The sequence below is a fragment of the Crinia signifera genome, chromosome 6 (assembly GCF_055691185.1).
Source record: "Crinia signifera chromosome 6, ASM5569118v1, whole genome shotgun sequence".
NCBI lineage: Eukaryota > Metazoa > Chordata > Amphibia > Anura > Myobatrachidae > Crinia > Crinia signifera.
Genome location: NC_139222.1, coordinates 127404309 through 127423477, shown reverse-complemented (window position 1 = coordinate 127423477; position 19169 = coordinate 127404309). Strand labels below are relative to the sequence as shown.

At 43.7% G+C, this 19169-nt stretch overlaps 1 protein-coding gene across 1 annotated transcript in view; it reads left to right on the top strand.

Annotated features, from left to right (window-relative positions):
* The window catches only part of TBKBP1 (TBK1 binding protein 1), a 96623-nt gene that overhangs the window by 49643 nt on the left and 27811 nt on the right, over nucleotides 1–19169 (top strand). The window contains exons 4-6 of the mRNA XM_083147111.1: nucleotides 8273–8423; nucleotides 9735–9931; nucleotides 12862–12923. Of these exons, the coding sequence (XP_083003237.1) occupies nucleotides 8273–8423; nucleotides 9735–9931; nucleotides 12862–12923 (410 nt within the window). The remainder of the gene's footprint in view (nucleotides 1–8272; nucleotides 8424–9734; nucleotides 9932–12861; nucleotides 12924–19169) is intronic.

The window sequence follows — 19169 nt, the reverse complement described above, 5'->3', positions numbered from 1 at the left end:
TCTGCTCTTAGACCTTTGTTCGCTCAGGTTGCTCGACCTTGGCTGCTTCTCAGTGTTCCCGAAACAATGCTTCTAGCGACGTTTCTTCTCTTTCGCTCTCTGCAAACTGGGACTCTGGGTTACTGGCTTTCTTGCAGTGGGACGAATGTATCCAAGTCTCTCTCTCTGCGACTTTAATCGATGTAGTGCTGGTCAACAAAACTTGGTACGGTCCTTCCCAACGGTCTATCAAACAACCTGAGCGTAAAAAATTTCGGATCATAACAAAGTCTCCTGGTTTAAGATTATGACAATTCTCGGTAGGCATATCAGGGTTCAGTAAATTCAGCTGCTTTTGTTGCTCCCTTAGCTGTTTGTTTAGATTTAGGATATACTGTACAGTTAGCTCATTGTTACATTTGAGATCATCCTGTGGGTCTATCATGATGTGTGGCTGCCGACCAAACAATATCTCGAAGGGGGACAAGTTGAGCGGAGTCCTGGGAGTGGTCCTAATGCTATACAACACAATAGGCAGTGCCTCTGGCCATAACAACCCTGTTTCAGCCATAACTTTACCCAATTTGTTCTTAATAGTACCATTCATTCTCTCAACTTTGGCGCTCGCCTGGGGACGATATGGAGTATGAAGTTTACTATTAATCCCCAGGAGTTTACACATGATTTGGAAGACCTCTCCTGTGAAATGAGTGCCTCTGTCACTCTCAATGACCTTTGGGATACCATATCTACAGACAAACTCCTGACATATTTTCTTTGCTGTAAATGTAGCAGTGTTGGAGGCAGCGGGGAAAGCCTCCACCCAGCTGGAAAACATGTCAACACAAACTAATACATATTTCAAATTTCTACAGGGTGGTAACTGTATGAAGTCGATTTGTATTACCTGGAAAGGGCCTTCTGTAGGAGGGATGTGGGATGGCTCTGTTGGGATGGCTTTTCCAACGTTCTTCCTCAAACAGGTGAGGCATGACATTGCCACTCTACCTGCTTGAGAAGCGAACCCTGGTGCACACCAGTAGGCCTTTACCAGCTTGCACATACCTTCCTTCCCAAGATGTGTCAGCCCATGGGCCGCCTCGGCTAGACTAGGAAGGTATGCCCTGGGGGCCACTGGTTTCCCGTGTCCATCTCTCCAAAGTCCGGTAGACTCTTGGCCACATCCCTTCGACTTCCATACTGCTCTTTCCTGTGGGGAACACAAATTCTGCATGTCTATCAGTTTGGATGTGGATACCATGTTCAGTGTACAAAGGTTGGTAGGATGGGTGAAAATATTTACAGGGCATGCGGCCCTTTTCGCTGCCTCATCAGCGCGGCTGTTACCAAGTGACACCGGGTCCTTCTCTGATGTGTGAGCTTTGCACTTGATAACAGCCACTCTGTCTGGAAGCTGAATAGCTCCCAGAAGTCTCCTAATGTATGTCGCATGCGCCACTGGTGTGCCAGCCGCCGTCATGAAATTTCGGAGGCGCCATAGGGCTCCAAAATCATGCACTACTCCGAAAGCATATCTGGAGTCGGTATATATGTTAACTGATTTTCCTTTGGCCAGTTCACATGCTCTGGTCAGTGCCACCAGTTCCGCTACTTGTGCTGAGTGAGGTGGTCCCAAGGGTTCAGCTTCCACAATACCTTCTCCATCTACTACCGCGTAGCCTGTGCACAGCTCTCCCGTCTCCGTCTGTCTATGACAGCTACCATCAGTGAATAAGGTTATGTCTACCTCACTTAATGGGCTGTCGCTTATGTCAGGACGTGCTGTAAAGGTCTGATTCAGGTAGGTCATGCAATCATGCTTGTCCTCACTCTCACTAAACTCTGCTTTACCATATTCAGCAACATTCCCATCACCCTCCACCCTTTGTGCCTTGGAGGGCACATGAGGGAGGAATGTGGCTGGGTTTAGTGTGTTGCATCTTTTAATGGTAATATTTACTGGGGCCATCAGCGCCAGTTCCCACTTGGTGAACCGTGCTGAGGACACATGACGTGTTTGGGCAGAATTTAGGAGGGCAGAGACAGCATGGGGAGCATGAACAGTTAAATCGTGTCCCAACACTACGTCCTCACTCTTACTTACTAGTTGTGCTATTGCAGCCACACTTCGTAAGCAAGTTGGGAGTGAGTGTGCTACTGTGTCCAGCTGGCCACTGTAGTACGCTATTGGTCGGTTGGCATCACCATGTTTTTGTACAAGTACTCCTGCCGCACACCCACCTGATTCAGTTCCGTACAGTTCAAAGGGTTTCCCATAATCTGGCATTCAAAGTGCTGGGGCCTTTGTTAGGCTCACCTTTAGTTCCTCGAAAGCCAGCTCAGATTCCTCAGTATGAGAGACCCGATCTGGCTTAGTTGAGGAAACCATCTCTTGTAGTGGTAATGCCAGAATAGAGAATCCTGGGATCCAATTGCGACAGTATCCACACATGCCTAGGAACGTACGGATCTGGTGCTGGGTCTGTGGCAGTACCATGTTCTGAATCGCTTGGATTCGGTCGTCGGTGAGGTGTCTCAGCCCTTGGGTAAGGCAGTGGCCCAGATACTTAACCCTGGTCTGGCATAATTGCAGCTTATCCTTTGATACTTTATGTCCTGTCTCTGAGAGATGCATCAGTAGTTGTCTAGTGTCATCCACTGATGACTCCAGTGACTCAGAACACAACAATAAGTCATCGACATATTGTATTAGTATCGAACCACTCATGGGTTGAAAGGATTGTAAACAATCATGCAAGGCCTGGGAGAAGATGCTGGGGCTGTCTATGAATCCTTGGGGGAGTCGTGTCCAGGTATATTGTACTCCTCTGTAAGTAAAGGCGAACAGATACTGGCTGTCAGGGTGCAAGGGGACGGAGAAGAACGCTGAACACAAATCAATGACTGTGAAATGAGTACAGTGAGGTGGGATTTGCATTAGGATGACAGCTGGGTTTGGCACTACGGGGAATTGGCTCTCAACTACTTTGTTTACCCCTCTTAAATCCTGCACTAGTCTGTAGCCCCTCCCCCCGCTCTTTTTCACAGGAAAGATGGGACTATTGGCTGTGCTGGAAGTTCTAACTAGGATTTCCTGTTGGAGCAATCGTTGGATCACTGGGAATATTCCTAGCTCAACTTCAGGTTTTAAAGGGTATTGCGGTATTTTTGGGGCTATCCTGCCTTCTTTTAAGCGGATCTCTACTGGAGCTACATTTGCCATCAGCCCAGCGTCCTGTCCTTCTTTAGTCCAAAGGGAACTCGGTATTTGTGCTGTAATTTCAGCTACCCTAGATGGATTTGATTCTACAACAGTGGAATACAACATTAGCCTCTGAGGACTGTCCAGCATATCTTGCACTTCTTGTGTAAGATTTCTAGGAGTGTCCAGAAATACCCCATCGGGGGTGCAATAGATGACACATCCCATTTTGCATAGTAAATCTCTACCCAGGAGGTTAGTCGGGGCCGCTGCAGCCAACAGGAAAGAATGTTTGGTATGCAAAGGCCCGATTGTAACCTCCGCTGGTTTCGTCAGTGGGTAATGTTGTATTTTTCCTGTTACCCCAATTGCTGCTACTGATTTGTCAGTGAAACCCAAGTGAAGAGGAGTGTTGAGAACAGATCTGGCCGCCCCTGTATCAACCAAGAAGGTTTGCCTTACTCCAGCTATATCAACCTTCACCTGAGGTTCCTCTCTAAGGTGTTGAGTTAATCTAACTGGCTGTAGGATACAGGTATGACCTGTTTCCTATTGCCTGACCTGGGTTGCCCTTAGCACAGTGTCAGCCATCAGATGGGGAGGAGGCATGTTGCGTGACCTGTCTGTCTCCTCCCATTGTCTAGGGGCTGGGTATCTTCGTGTCTCACCTTTGTGAGATTCCCATTCTCGCTTATGTGTCTGATAACTCCTGGGGTTTCCTGACCTACAATGAGCTGCGTAGTGACCTTCCCTATTGCAGTTGTAACAGATAATTGGCTTTCTACCTGTGTCCCTGGTGTTTCGTTGGTATGCAGCTTTGTTTGGGGCATTAGTAAGGGCTTGGATGCTAACCATCATCAGTTTGTCAGTTTGCAGTTCCCTGTGCTTTGATATGTTTTTGTCATGGGCTACGGCAGATTCCCATAGGGCATCTACTGTCATTCCTCGCCAATTTGGGAACGATGTTTGGACCCTGTTCTTCAATTTCTCTCTCAGCCCCTCCACTAACACAGAGACAACCATCTCCCTCAGGTGTGGGTTATCCTTAAGATCGGCGACACCAGTGTGTTTTGATACCGTCATCAAACCCCGGTTGAAATATTCGCTAGCTGATTCACTATCTTTTTGTTTGATAGTGAATATCTTGCTATATTCCACTGCTGCAGGAAAATACACTCCCAACTGCAAGTTGATTAGGCGTATATTTTCCTGGTTGATCTCATCATTTATCTCCTTGTCCACCTTCAATCCACTATCCTGAATGAATTTCGGGATATCGATGTGAGTGGGGAGACAGGCCCTCAACATGATTCTCCAATCCTTGTTGGTGGGCTCATCAGAGTTTCCCAGATCCCTTACAAATTTCTGACATAATGTCAGATCTTTCCTAGGATCAGGGAAATCTGAAATGATGGACCGCAGCTCTAACCGTGTCCATGGGTTTAGCATGGTCATCTTTCTGGTAGGTATCACACCCTCTCTGTCTGCCTTACCGTAGGGAACCTCCAGTGTGCGCATAGGATATGTTTGTACCACATCCGCATTACTGGGACCTGCTTGGGAGTCGTCTGTGTCTGTGCTGTGTAGTGCATCCTTACCTGAGTCCAATACTACGCTGTTGGCATCAGCCGTCTCCTCCTCCTGTGCTGGAACCTCAACAGCGGGTTGAGCTTTTCCCTCAATCATATTAATTGCATGGGAGACGGCCAGTGCCAACAGCTGCTCGTTTTCCTCTCGGGTTTCCTTATAAGGGGTTAAGACAGGGTACAAGTTAGCAACAGGTAAATTACTACTCAGGTCTCGCTTTTTAGTCATTAACCCCTTCGGCACATATGGGGGTGGGGGAGCGGTTGCGGCTACGGTTGCATTTTTATTGGGCTGATTGTATCTGGCACTGCCAGACATTTGATTCCCCATTGTTCCTGCCCTTCCTTCTGCCACAATTTAAGAATTTCTATGTGCTTCACTCTCTTCTTACGACTGGAGAGTAGACATATTTCATCCTTTACTGCAGATAAGATTTCTGGATCGAAGCTACCAACACTGGGAAATTCTAACTTGCTGCCTTGTGTCATTCTTCTCCATTTATTTTGGTAAACAACTGCGAGTTCACCGTGCTTCCTGCACATAATGAAAGCCGCCGACCCTTTGGGTCGACTAGATTCCTCCCTAACTGACTCGGTATCCCTGTGTGACCCGTTATTACCCATAATTACAGGAATAAACGTTCACAGCTAGCAGAAACCGGAGGGCCGTTTATCAGTGAGTCACTCCCAAATCACTCCTTCTCCACAAAATGGCACTATTCCGCAATCAAGCGTGAAGCCCACTATGCGAGGTAATGTACTCAATCACCAAGTCTTTCAACTAGTAGCGAACTGCTAGCCAACTTGCAAGGTGCGGCAGTTTTTCCAGGGCACAGCAAAACTTGTTTTTCCTGTACCCCCAAAAACTGGTATTTCTAAAGTAGCTAATCGGATCACTGGGTTCCGATGTATCTCTTGTACCCTCCCAGTGGATCAAAATAGGTAGTTCCACGGAAGGGGCAGTTCCTATGTGTACGTCGGCACGTACACCCTGTCCTAACTGGACTGTCCTACACTGGACTACACTGCGCTTGAGTCGTGCCGTCACACACCCGTTCGCCTCAGTTATTTTTCACACTGGGCGCTAGTTACACCTTGGTCTTATGCTTATTTTTGAAATATTTCTGTACAGAAAATCTTCCCAGGCCGGTAGCTTTTCACTAGATACTTATGCAGGTATAAATCCCTTATAATACGCTATTGGAATCTATTAAAATAATGCTTGAGTTGCTTGCTTAAAAAAAAATGAACAAAAAGAAAAACTTATTTTCTTTTATTAATCACCGCCCCATTCGCAGTATATTACTATACTGTTTAAATAAGGCTAGTGGTTTAATACTGTTCACCTTTGAGTTCCTATGTGTGCTGCATGTGCAGTACCAATGAACAGCCACGTGTGTACGTGCGCTGTTCACAGGCCGCCGATGAATCGGCCACCCACGTGTTCTATAGTGTATTTGCAAGGTTGCGCTCGGGTTTCGCTATACGCAGTAATTGCGCCTAAATGTGGAATAAATCCCTTAACTCCGTCCGAAAGTTACGTATCAAGATGCGAAATAAATCCCGCACTTAATCCGTAAATCACGTACAAAGATGCGAAAATTTCCCGATATGGGCACGTGCGCGCGCACCTTGCGTAATACACAATAGACGCTTTACGTTACTGCAAAAGGCCCAGGACTTGTCGCCACGTGGCGGAGTCCCTGTTTTTGCAGTAACTAACAATAAACAGTTATAGTTTTGCACAGAGGGGATCCTCTATGTACTATAATAAACACAGACTCCACGTGTGCGAACCTTATCGCACGTGGTACATATACTGTAATGAACAAGCAACTCAAGACACTATACCCCGTTAAACTACTTGTGGCAGGCAGAAGTACAGTTAAGTACACTTAATATATGCTTTAAAACACGTGGCTTTTACTTATTGTGCTTCGGGTTCAACGCTAGCACTTCCCGAACCCCGCACCGCCGCGGACCTGGCCTATCCAGCAATGGAAACAATAAATACTTCCACCCTTTTGCTGGTATAGGTCAGGTCGCACGCCTGGTACTGAGTTCTGGAATGTGGAGCGGACGGACGAGCCCTCAATTGTCAATGGCGATTTAATATGACCAAAGAAACAATAAGTGAAAAGCGCGAGTTACGTATTAAGTCCGTAACCAGCGTACCCTTTATGCCTAACTACGTGCGAACAAAACGTAGCGCAGCGTAGCGTACCTTTATCGTGTATTATACACCAAAGAACCAATACCTTAATAAGAGATCCTTTCCTAGTACTTTGACTCTGATCTGCGAATATACCTTTTAAGGACAGAGTCCGTAATAAACCTTTATCGCTAAATGCGAATAACAGACACAACCACGGTATAGAAGTAAGGAGATAGGAACTCCACAAAAAGATGTATTTAAGTCCCTAATGGACAAAAGGGGGTTACAGAAATAGAAAATACAGGTATAACAAGTTATACAATAGTCTAACAAAGTATATACTATACAGGCTCTGCTAAGGGAAGAAAAACAGATACAAGACACAATCAGCCAACAATACACTAAGGATAAATACCGTTAATGCAACCGTTACCGTTCTCATCAAATATGCGAAGCGCAGTCCGGTCAGAGCTCACTATCGTTCAGGGATGAACTATAGTCCGGTGGTAAGTCAGGGAAAGGTAGATGTGCCGAAGAGACTTTGGCTGCTCTGGGTCGCCTATCTTATAGGGTCAGAAAGGGGAGGTCAAAGGCCGTTCTCATTGGTCAGGGGTTGTATGTCCGGTCAGCTGTGATTGGGGGGTAAGATGATACACCTGGTTTGGCTAGGTCCAGGGGAGTGAACTTTAGGAGTCCTTTGTTTGATGGTTTCGGCGTCAGCAGTGATAAGAACCAGTTTCATCTAGAGTCCTTTGTTACATACTTTCAACAGAAACTGTCCCTGGAATATGGATTATGTCCATAACTATCGGGCCGTGTATATTGCGAAATATTCGCAATGACCGGAATACTACGCATAAGAAACGGAACGGTACTAAACATGATACAGACAGATGTATGCAGGGCTAACTAAGCTATGTGTGGCGTTCTAAACCTTTAACTACATTTTACTTAGTGTCAGTATGTATTTATGAATTTATGTGTGATAGTATGGCTACTCTTCTGGTCCACTTTGTCACACATACTCGGGTATGTAAACTTTATTTGCGCAACTCTGCGAACCAAAATGGCGGCCATACTATCCTAAAATGGCGTGTGTGCAACTCGACTTCCATAAGGGTTCTGGCTATGGGAAGAGATTGTTTAGTAAAATGCTGAATGGGCCACAGGGAGCTGGGCCAAAGCAAAAAAAAACATTTATTTTTGGATTTTAACCAGGATCTTTTGCTGGCCTAAAACTGTTCATGCAGTGTTTTGGAATGGTGTGGGAATAATGGAATCGATGAAGAGTAAATAAGTCCATAAAATGAGATGATGAATATATTACTTATACATGTCTATATTTTACAGAAGGGCCTGGTACTGACCCATGTAGCGCATATCCAATCTCTGGAGCAGCAGCTACAAATGTGCGCTGAGCCGCATCCATTCCCTGGCTCTGCTCTCTCGGATCCAGACTTACAGTATCTGTCTCTACATCATGGATCAGACATGTCGCATAGTAAGTTACAGGAACAAGAGGAATGGGATATTCTAGAAAAGGAGACTGAGATTGTACCATAGGCATGGAGAAAACAAAAGAACAGTCTAGCTCTTAGGATAGGTGTATGTTCACATGATTATTAAACAAAAACTTCCGCTCTCCAAGTGATTTACTTATGAAAAAGTAGTCCCTATTTACCTATAAAGAATTCTGCCCAGTGCTGATCAGAAATAGCAGGCTGGACATTCTGACCCCCACACTACAGGTCTCTCTGTTATAGTGTAGCATAGCAAAAGAGGTGAGGGACTTTTTAAAAAGTAATTTCTTTCTCTATATAAAATAGCAGTCATCAATAGTACATTGAGGATGACTGCTATTTACAGAAAAACATGCTTAAAATATTTTGCGTTGTATGTATCTTATGATATATGGAACACCATTTACACACATTAGGCCGCACTTTTACATTCATGTAAGTAGAAAACTGGACCTAACTCTAAGACACTATGTTCTTTTAAAGTCATGTTACCTGCTGTGACCTCATAGTGCCCACAACTAAATTGCAAAAAAACTCTATTCTGATCACATAATTTTGAATTTCTCTTCATAATCCTAATTCATGTTTATACGCAATGCTGCTGCTCAGTCCACTGAGTGATTATCAGCGTTTGATCGCACTGGGCACGTGCCAAGTTACCTTTGTGATGCCACTTGCTATTACATTTTTAACACAGTGATTGACAGGAAGGGACAATTTGAGTGGAAGTATGTGTCATGGCCGTTTTCAAGGCGTGTATCTGCCTTCAGCTGCAATTATGTATATAGAGAAACATGGTTCCTACAACACTACTGTCCCTGTCAGTCTGTGTGACCATAGACCATGGGTCTTTAAACTGTGGCCCTCCAGATGTTGTGAAACTACAAATCCCAGCATGCCTTGCCACAGTTTTAACACTCCCTTATAGCAAAACTGTGGCAAGGCATGCTGGGATTTGTAGTTTCACAACATCTGGAGGGCCACAGTTTGAAGATCCATGCCATAGACATTCTCAGGGAGACCATGTTTCTTGGTATTGTATTGGTGCTGTGTATGTGTACGCCATTGCTGAGGATGTTGTGATGGCACCTGTATTATTTTCTGGACAACAACTTCATTTGCAATGATGAGAAGGTCTATAGCCTCAACATTCGCAGCTGCGTAGGCAAGTGTGTGTGCAAACATGAATTAAACCCTTACAGTATGTGACTAAGCTCTACATCCATTCTAGTGACACAGTAATGTCAGGACACCTCACCTTATCCTCAACCAATATTTGTTTTTTCCTTAAGTTCTAGAACACTCTATGAGCTGGCAGGCTTCCCGTAGCTTGGATTTGCAGCGTGATGTGGCTGCACAGAGAAAAGATGCGGAGCTAGAGGAAGCACGGAGAGATCTGCAAAACGCACAACGCAGAGAAAAGCAGCTAAAGGACGATCTTCTGCGCCTTGAGGAAGAGCTGAAACATCTCCAGGAGACCCGGGAGCAGGTGAGAACAATAACTGCTAATTATTTCATGTGATAAAATAATTATCTCCGTGGATAAATTTGAGAAAATATGGGATCCATGGTTTGGTTACTTTGCTGCCTTTCCACCATAGGGTAAAATTTGCGGATTGACTCAAGTTTAGATTCCCTTCTGACAGCCCCTTTCCTTGCTCTACCTTATTTTCTATTGTTTGTTCTCATTTGGCTTATGTATTAGGGGGTCGCTATCCATATATTTATATATATTCCCCATTTGTGTCCTGCTGGCTATATTCTTTGATTTTGTTCTTGGGCATAGGTCTTCGGGTGATCGGTCAAAGCAGCTTTTTTTTTTTATGCATATATCATCCTGTTCGGTGCTCCTGCTTTTTTCTCTTTCTTTCTCTCTCTCTCTCTCTCTCTCTCTCTCTCTCTCTCTCTCTCTCTCTCTCTCTCTTTCCTTACACTTTCTCTCTTTTCTTTGTCCAGGTTCTTAATGTTTTTAAATTTAAGTTAAAAATGCATCTTGTCATAAGCATCTCCATCAAAACTGCACAATTGAATTCATATGGGCAGTGCCGGGTACCACAGGTGAGGCTCTGCCTCCCTTGCCTACCCTAAATGCACCTCCCTGCTGCTCATGAAGAATTCTGTTTGTTTATTTATTTGAGTTATTCATGTAATTGTGAGACAAATTGCATTACTTGTAAATCAAATACCACTCATTGTGTATATAAATATACTAATGAGCCATCTCAAAGCTAATGCTTCCAAAGCTAGTAGATGTAGTTTCTCTTGCTGCCAACAGACACTATACATATATATTATAGATACGCTGCATATATGCAAAGCCAGCATGTTAACTTCAACACTGTGCATACATTGGTCATGTTATAGCCACGTGCATGCAATAAGCATGTTATATCACGGTGTTTGTTATAAGCATGTCTGGGTACACACTAGGATGATGCATGTTCCATCTGAAGGCGTTGGTGTGAACTAGGGCATGACCTATGTTACCCGCCACATGTAGCATACCTGAAGGACAACCCCAAAAAATAAACCATGAGACATTGGGCCTTATTCTAGTTCACTCTTTCTGACAAAATCCTTCTTAGATGGACAAAACCATATGCACTGCAGGGGGGCAGATGTAAAATGTGCAGAGAGAATTAGATTTGGGTGAGTTATTTTGTTTCTGTGCAGGGTAAATACTGACTGCTTTATTTTTACACTGCAATATAGATCTCACTTTGAAGTAAAACCCCACCCAAATCTAATTCTCTCTGCACAAGTAACATCTGCCCCACCTGCAGTGCACATGGTTTTGTCCATCTAAGAATGAATTTGTCAGAAAGAGTGAACTAGAATAAGGCCCATACACACAACGTGATGATTACGATGTATCATTCTGATCTGCATTGGAACAATATATTGGATGATATAGAAACCTACTGTGTACCCAGGATTAGCGCATTATAACCCTGGGAGTGAGTTAGGTCCGGTCACAGTATTGTGAAAAAGCAATGTACTGATGATGGGTGCATGTCACACGTTTTGGACCCATACTGCACATGTGCAGTAAGGGTCCTGCTTTGTTGGGAGTAGTTTGGCTGCAAACATCAGTTGATTTGACAGTCTGCAGCTGTTGGTGGTGGTGGTGGTGGTGGTGGTGGGGGTGTGATGGCCTTATGTAAGGTACACACCAGAACGATTTGGCCTCAGAACACCCGATTTAGATACAATCTCGACTAATTGTATGTAAATTGGCTATGTTTTGGCCCATTTCTGATCCGATTCCGATGCGCAACCCTGCAGCAGGTAGGATTTCAAAACAACCCCTTCAACTGGGTACTGATCAGGATCAGGAGCAGATTGTGTGCTTCAACAGATCGCGAGATGATCGTACGATCTGCTCCCGAGTTCCTAAGGCATAAGTTGCGTCCGACGACACAGCATTGGATCACCTGCAACACTGAGTAACCCATAAGTAACCTCTCTGAGGTTACTCATGGGTTACTCAGTGTTGCAGGTGATCCGATGCTGTGTCCTCGGACACAACAAAGTATCTTACATGGAAGAGGCATCTACTTATACAAGTATATTCCTCCTGCTGCATTACCATATGTTTGATTCCAAGTAAGATGCAGTGATGCTATTTCCATCCACGTCTGATTCACCCACTCACCCAATTTATAATTTTTTTTCAATAATTAAACTTACAGGAGGTCCTCAGCTCCACTGGGCATGCAAGTTATGGAAACATAGAATAAGAACCACTAGTTCTGCCACTAAGCAGTTAAGGCCCTTATTGTTTGACCATTTACACTAAAGCGGCCTCCACACGGGGAGATTTGCTGAGCGATTCTAGATCGCCCAGCAGACATCGATGTGTCAGCGCTGCGTGATGAGCAATCTGCCAGGACCTACAATCTCTGATGAGACTGGCCCTGACCGGCAATTATGTAGATTTATCTGGCATTCTGTATATTAATCTCAAGATCTAGTGAGATCACTTAGAAAATGCCCTGAAATTGCCCTGTATGTAGCCCCATTACACACTAGGGATAATGTTTTTGTCCGTAGCCAATTAACCTATCAGTATATTTTTGGATTGTAATAGAAAACAGCAGTACCTAGAAGAAACACACAAGCACAGGGAGAATATATAAACTCCACACAGATAGCTCCATAGTGAGAATTAGACCAATGACTGCAGTAATGCTGATCATTCCACCATCCATGTGACTCCCATATATGCACATCTTTACAGGCTAGTGGAAATAATTGCTTTTTCATCGGTTCAATAAGTTACAGGTCTGTATTGATAAATACAGCTACTCTCTCTCTCTCGCTCTCGCTTGTTCTCTCTCCCCCTCCCTCCCCATTTAATTTCTTGTAGCAATTTCATATTTATGTTTCTGACATTTTTATTTGTCACTTTGGTTTAAGGAATTGGCCACTGGCCAGACCCAGCGAGAGATGGCATGGCTCAAGGAGGTGGGAGATGACCAGTAAGTGACCGATTACCTCCTACATAACATTGCATCATTATATCCGGTTATACATTATTGTAACGTAACATTTTTTTACTGTGTTGTGCATATTATTTAAATTTGCATTTCACAGTTTAGTGCACAGAAATCTATTCATCATTCTTGATGAAACAATGGACACTGTGCGTGGTTACATTCTAACTGTAATAGTGTATTGACAATACAATGTAAAGAGAAGCTTTAGTTTACTATGCAGCACTAAAGAATCAGCAGCTTTGAAAAAAAAAAAAAAGATGCCTCTGGGAAATGTGGTACAACACTGTGTATTCTCTGGACGTTTCTCTTAAAACTTTTAAACTTAACCTATTGATAGCACATACATGTATACTACAATGCCTTAGTTTCTTGTATGGCATACCTCACACATTGGGCCTGATTCAGACCTGATCGCTGCTGAGCAAATTTGCACAGCGGCCGATTATTGATAGACTGCGCAAGCGCCTGGGCAGCTGTGCAACGCCATCCAGCGATGAAATCCTGCTACTTTTCTCTTTGCTAGACATTCATTAGTTGATTGACAAGAAGCTGGCGCCTGGGGGTGGTAACCGGCTGTTTAATGGGCGTGTTAAAAAAAAATGCATGCGTGTCTAGAGAAAAGGCAGACGTGACCAAGCATTTTAGAGGCGGTTGTGTGACGGAAGCTCTGGCTATGATTTACAGTAGGCTGATTTCATCACAGCCGCTGAGGAAGTCCCTGGCTACTCGGAATCTGTGATCGTGGGGAAATCATTAGATGGTGAGCGGCTTACCAATGGATTTGGACATACTCGCTCGGCAGAAAATAGATAAGCAGGGACACATCCATTCACACTGCAAGCGTGATAATTCGCAACATGGGATTTCACTCTCGGTTTGCAGCCGTACGATCAAGTCTGCATCAGGCCCATTGTAACCTTTGTAGTGCACCCAAGATGGCTTCATCACCTGGTACACCTGTGAGTGGAATGACAAGTGCTTGGAACTGATGGTTATGTAAGGGTTCTGCTTCTAGCTTTAGTAAACTGCAACTGCCCCATCCTGTGTCATCTCTTGTAGGCATTGTGTATTCCACACAGAGTAACCTATGTAGTGCAACCAAAATGGTACTGTTCATGGGTGGGTTATGTAACCTGGGAAATGTATTGCCCATGAGTAGCTGGTGACATTAGTATTGTCTGGGGATAGATAACTATTAGAGCAATTCAGCATCGCACCTGTACACCTAATCTAACAATGAGTTATCTGCACAATCCCTAGCATTGCCACTTCGGTAGCAGAGATACTTAGCATTCGGGACTCTGCCCTGTGCACATCCATCTTCTGTGCTCACCCATGCGCACAGTCACAGAAGGCTATGGGCCAGAGTGTGGCGGAAAGGAAGCCCTGGAGCTCGAGGCTTCTTATAATGAACGCGAAAACTGGCATTTCCTGATGTAAAACAGGCCCATCCATGAATAGGACCCTTATTAAGCAAAACATAGGGCCAGACTCAGAAGCGATTAATAAAAATAAAAGAGCAGTTTGCACCTTGGTAAAACTATGTAACACTGCAGGTGGGCTGTTTTAAAATATGGAAGGGGTGTGCTGGAGCTTAATTTTCATTTTCATTGTAAAAACAAAACTGTGCAGTATTTGTTCACTAGATGCAGAAGCAGCCCATATTTTTCATGCATGCAGAAAATAGAAATGTATTTACTATCTTTGCATTGCAACTTGGTATGTTCCATGTTTTTTTTTTTTTATTGAGTAATTTTTTATTATTTTTTCCACAAAGCAAACATAACTACAACTTAAACTTGAGGGGAAAAAAAATGACAAACATTTATATGACTATCACATGATAAAAGCAAGCTGCTTTTTTTTATTTATTTTTTGTCGCATTTAGGTAAATCCTATTAGATTTGAAGGCAGCGAGTTGCAGCGGTGTGGAAATGCTCACCGCAGATTCTCTCCCCCCCCCCCCTCCCCGTGTGCACAGTCTGCAGAGCACATGCATGAGCCATCCGTGCAGGAACAGCCTGCAACCGTGCGACCGCCTGTAATCGCAGGCCATGCGCTGGCTGATTGACAGCCGACTGGTGTTTTGTAAGCGGCATCCCAGCATTTTCTTGTAGTGCCACACCGAAACGTAGGTGGGCCCGGCCATCAGCGGCCCTGATCTCCTCACGGCCATTGCAGTGGGGGTAAATTCATTTGATGGTGAATGGATTTCCCCCTCTTGCACAGCTGCAAAGCCATTTACAGGGGCGGCCCTCCTCTCAGACGGGGATCTGGTTTGAATTGGCACCTTGGCCCCAAAATCAGCGAGTCTATAGGCATCTTACTTGTCATACCGCAAGCCAATTTGCAGTTTATAGGGTTGACTATTATATGTAATAGTTATGATGAATTTAGTTCAGCAGCAGATGGCGCTGTGTGACCGGAGTTTCATATGGCAGTAGTTTTAATTACAGAAACTCCTCTCTTGGTACACATCTAGATCATAGGATAGAACCCAGGGCCTCATGCAGAGTTCAATGCAAATATATGTTGCTGTCTTTTTTTCCCTACAACGTGTGTTTTTCCAAACTGAGCGTACAGAGTAGAAACATGTAATGCATACACAGTGAGTGCTTCGATATAGACTGCACTTGCGCTAACAGAGCTGGCGTTACAGAGGATACACAGTATCGGAGGTTGCAGTAGGGATGTATGTAAGATCCTGACCTTTTCTTTTTAAAGCAGTTAGCCAGGTGTACATGTCCTACACAAGATGACAACTTATGAAAGACAGAAAACTCTGGCCAGTATCCTACTACATGCGATCATTTTTCAGACTGATGGTTTTTCGAACCCTTTTTGAGTCGAAAAATGATCTATTATTGTGCAAAAATACATGGGATCTGGGATAATCTCCCAGTCCAATGTGCTATGGCGGCTCCTAGGGTCGGCTTTTCCCAGATTATGCTTCAGGGGTCTGACAATTACCGGTTATCGAGGCTAATTGAGTAGCCTCCGGGGAACCTATATACAGCATTGGAAAATATTGGAATGGTACATGCTGACATTAGATTAAGCAGAAGACCTCTTACACCTGGAGTGTCAGTAAATAGGATATGTTGCAGCAAAGAAACTGTCTATAGAAGAAAGGTAGACGTAAACAATGCTTGCACAAGCAACTGGCACCCAGCAATAGTGAAATATACAGTGAAAGAGTCAATTCAAACCGATTAATTATAATTCAACCAGCCATAACATCTGGCTCCAAGCAACTAACGGTTACACATCACTGTTAATCATGAATCTCCCGTATACCATGTTTATACAAAATGGGCATAACATCTTTGCTCATTTCGTTTTGCACCGGTGTTGTCCTATTTTCAGGCACATTGGGTTGTACAAAATTTTTCGCAATGCATTACACTCCTTTACAAAATGTACAAGGCAGATCACACGTAACTAATGAATCACTCCTATGATTCATATGTAAGGAGCTGTACATGGCTCTCAGGGTTCCACAAAACTATAATCTGTGACCCTCTGCTAAAAGCATTTCCACAGCTTAACACAGGTTAACGCAGAGAAATCTGATTTCTTTCTTTTGTTGTCTGCCTATTTTTGGTTGATTTTGCTCAATGAGGAAAGCCACCAGCTGGCATTTCCACTTAGAGGTAAGCATAACACCATATCAGGATGGTAATGGAAATTACCCATCTGTGTTCCTGTAGAAAGTTGTACTGCATACAGACTCAGATGTTGCTATTGGGACCCTCAGTGTGTGTGCAGCCAGAACCGGGTCCTTACAGGCCAAGTACCTGACAAGCCAGTTCTTTGTCTCTGATTCCACTCACAACCAGAGCACCAAGTAGGGGGGTCATCAGGGTTTCCAAAAGATAACTACACTATATTAAATGTACATCACATTGGATATGGTTTATGAAGTAAACTTAATGTTTCTATCATCTTTGGAATTATCAATTTTTCATAGAGTCATATAGCTGGTCTATTTGCAGGTGGGTTGTGCAATATTGGCTTAAAATTGCTCAGCAATCATATTGCTCAGTGTCCAGTTTTCATCAGTGACCAGAGATGATCACTGATGAAAAGCAGACACTGCCGGGGGGAAGCCACTGGGGGTAACAGCTGATCGCCGGGAATGCAACCAGCGACCATTGCAGGGCTGATCATGGGAATGCGCTCCCGGCGACAGCCCCGCCCTTTACGCAAGGGGATATGGTCGCTCAGCTTCCATATCCCCGGCGACTCTTGCTAGATTCGCACCCTGTGTACGGGGTTTAGGAAGCATTTTTTCATGATATGAAGTATACAGTATAAGCCAATTCCACCTCAAAGTATAATCATATTTAGTGTCATTTTGTAGCTAAAATAGCAGAGAGCATAAGGTCACCTCATATACTAGAACATTACATCACAGCGGAAGTTACCTCAGGTGTGATACTTTGCTGATAGAAGGTATGCTGACATATGGTTCAGGGTCCAGACTTTGAAGAAACTGTGCTTAGGATAGATGTTTGCAACTGGTATTGGCCATTAGTAGTGTACATTCTAGCACCCGCCATCTTTGAAAACCCATGCAGTTCCTCTTCCCAGCCTGGGGTGTCGCTGTCTGCTGACACCCCAGGCAGGGAAGAGGAACTGCATGGGTTTTCAAAGATGGCGGGTGCTAGAATGAACACTACATTAGGTCGACAGTGTCTAGGTCAACATTCAAAAGGTCAACCTCTATTTTGTGTATTTTTCTGTTTTTTGTTATGAACATGTTTATGAAAAAAGGCAATACATGAAAAAAGGTCGACATGTGTTTAACACTGATTTTTAGGTGCATCCCCTCGCAAGGTGGGCTGCAATCCCAATGCTACGCTCGTCGCACTATTATGCTCTCCTTCTATGCACACTAGGATCATAAAGTATGAAGTTTTTTTTTTTTTTTTTAAATCATTAAAAATTCATGTTGTCCTTTGGACGGTCAACCTTTTAGATTGTCAAACTAATGACCACATACCGTTTGCAACCATCTCCTACTTCTGATATAGAAATGGGTGAGCAAACGACTGCGCTTGTGAGCAGCTTAAGTTTTAGGTGATAAGGAAAGGGAGAATTACACCAGCCCCCTGGAGGTAAGGTTCAGAGAAAAAAGAATCCCTACACCTATGTAAAAAGTGCTATAAAAGAATAGGTATAACTCTCCTGTTTTTGGTTGTTCCTCTCCGCAGTCTCTTCTCTTTAGGAGACTAATACATGGGGAAGAAGAGCAACAGAGGTGCAGCACACCTCGTGTAATAAATGATGGGGTGAGTAAAGGCGTATCACAGCAGGTAAAACTATGGCTTTCGGTCCAAATCATCAGGTGACACATTCACTAGGATAAATGACTGGCTTTATTTAGTAAGTTAAACAGTGTGGATAAAAAAAGGAAGTGAGTTACTCATCTTTAAGGTTTTAGGAGTCCAGCGGCTGTGTAGATGGAAAATACAGAAAACGGGGCCCCGTTTATAATCGGAGGGAGGAATGCCATTCATTTATCCTAGTGAATGTGTCACCTGATGATTTGGACCGAAAGCCATAGTTTTACCTCCTGTGATACGCCTTTACTCACCCCATCATTTATTACACGAGGTGTGCTGCACCTCTGTTGCTCTTCTTCCCCATGTATAAGTCTCCTAAAGAGAAGAGACTGCGGAGAGGAACAACCAAAAACAGGAGAGTAATACCATCTCCTACTTCTGTTTTGCCTGGAACAGATTAGCTGTGTGTAAACTGTAAATTTTGTCCTTTTGTATTTTGATAAATTTGAGTAACATTTTTTTCGATATATCTCACGTGTGTTAATTCAGGGACTCTTCCCTTTTTAAGGGCATATATTTTGCATATATTGCGCATGATACGCACTGACAGCTGAAATATGTGCCGTGCACAGTAGAAGTGATGTATTCACACGCTGCTGACATGATTAGGTAATTACGCAAATGTGCCAATTCTTATAAGGCTACAATTTTAGAACTTGCATTATATATATTAAAAAGAAAAGACAGGTGCGCAGTCACAGTGCACCATATCTTTGCGATAAATAGGAAGAATGCGTGGCTTCAGCCAAATTAATACATAACGTAGAAATAACATTGTGCACTTCTCAAGAATAGTCCAGTCAGCCTGGTTGAGGGAAGAACCAACAACCATATAAGCCTCCCAGCTCAATTATTTAATAATTCAAGTATAAATTCAAAT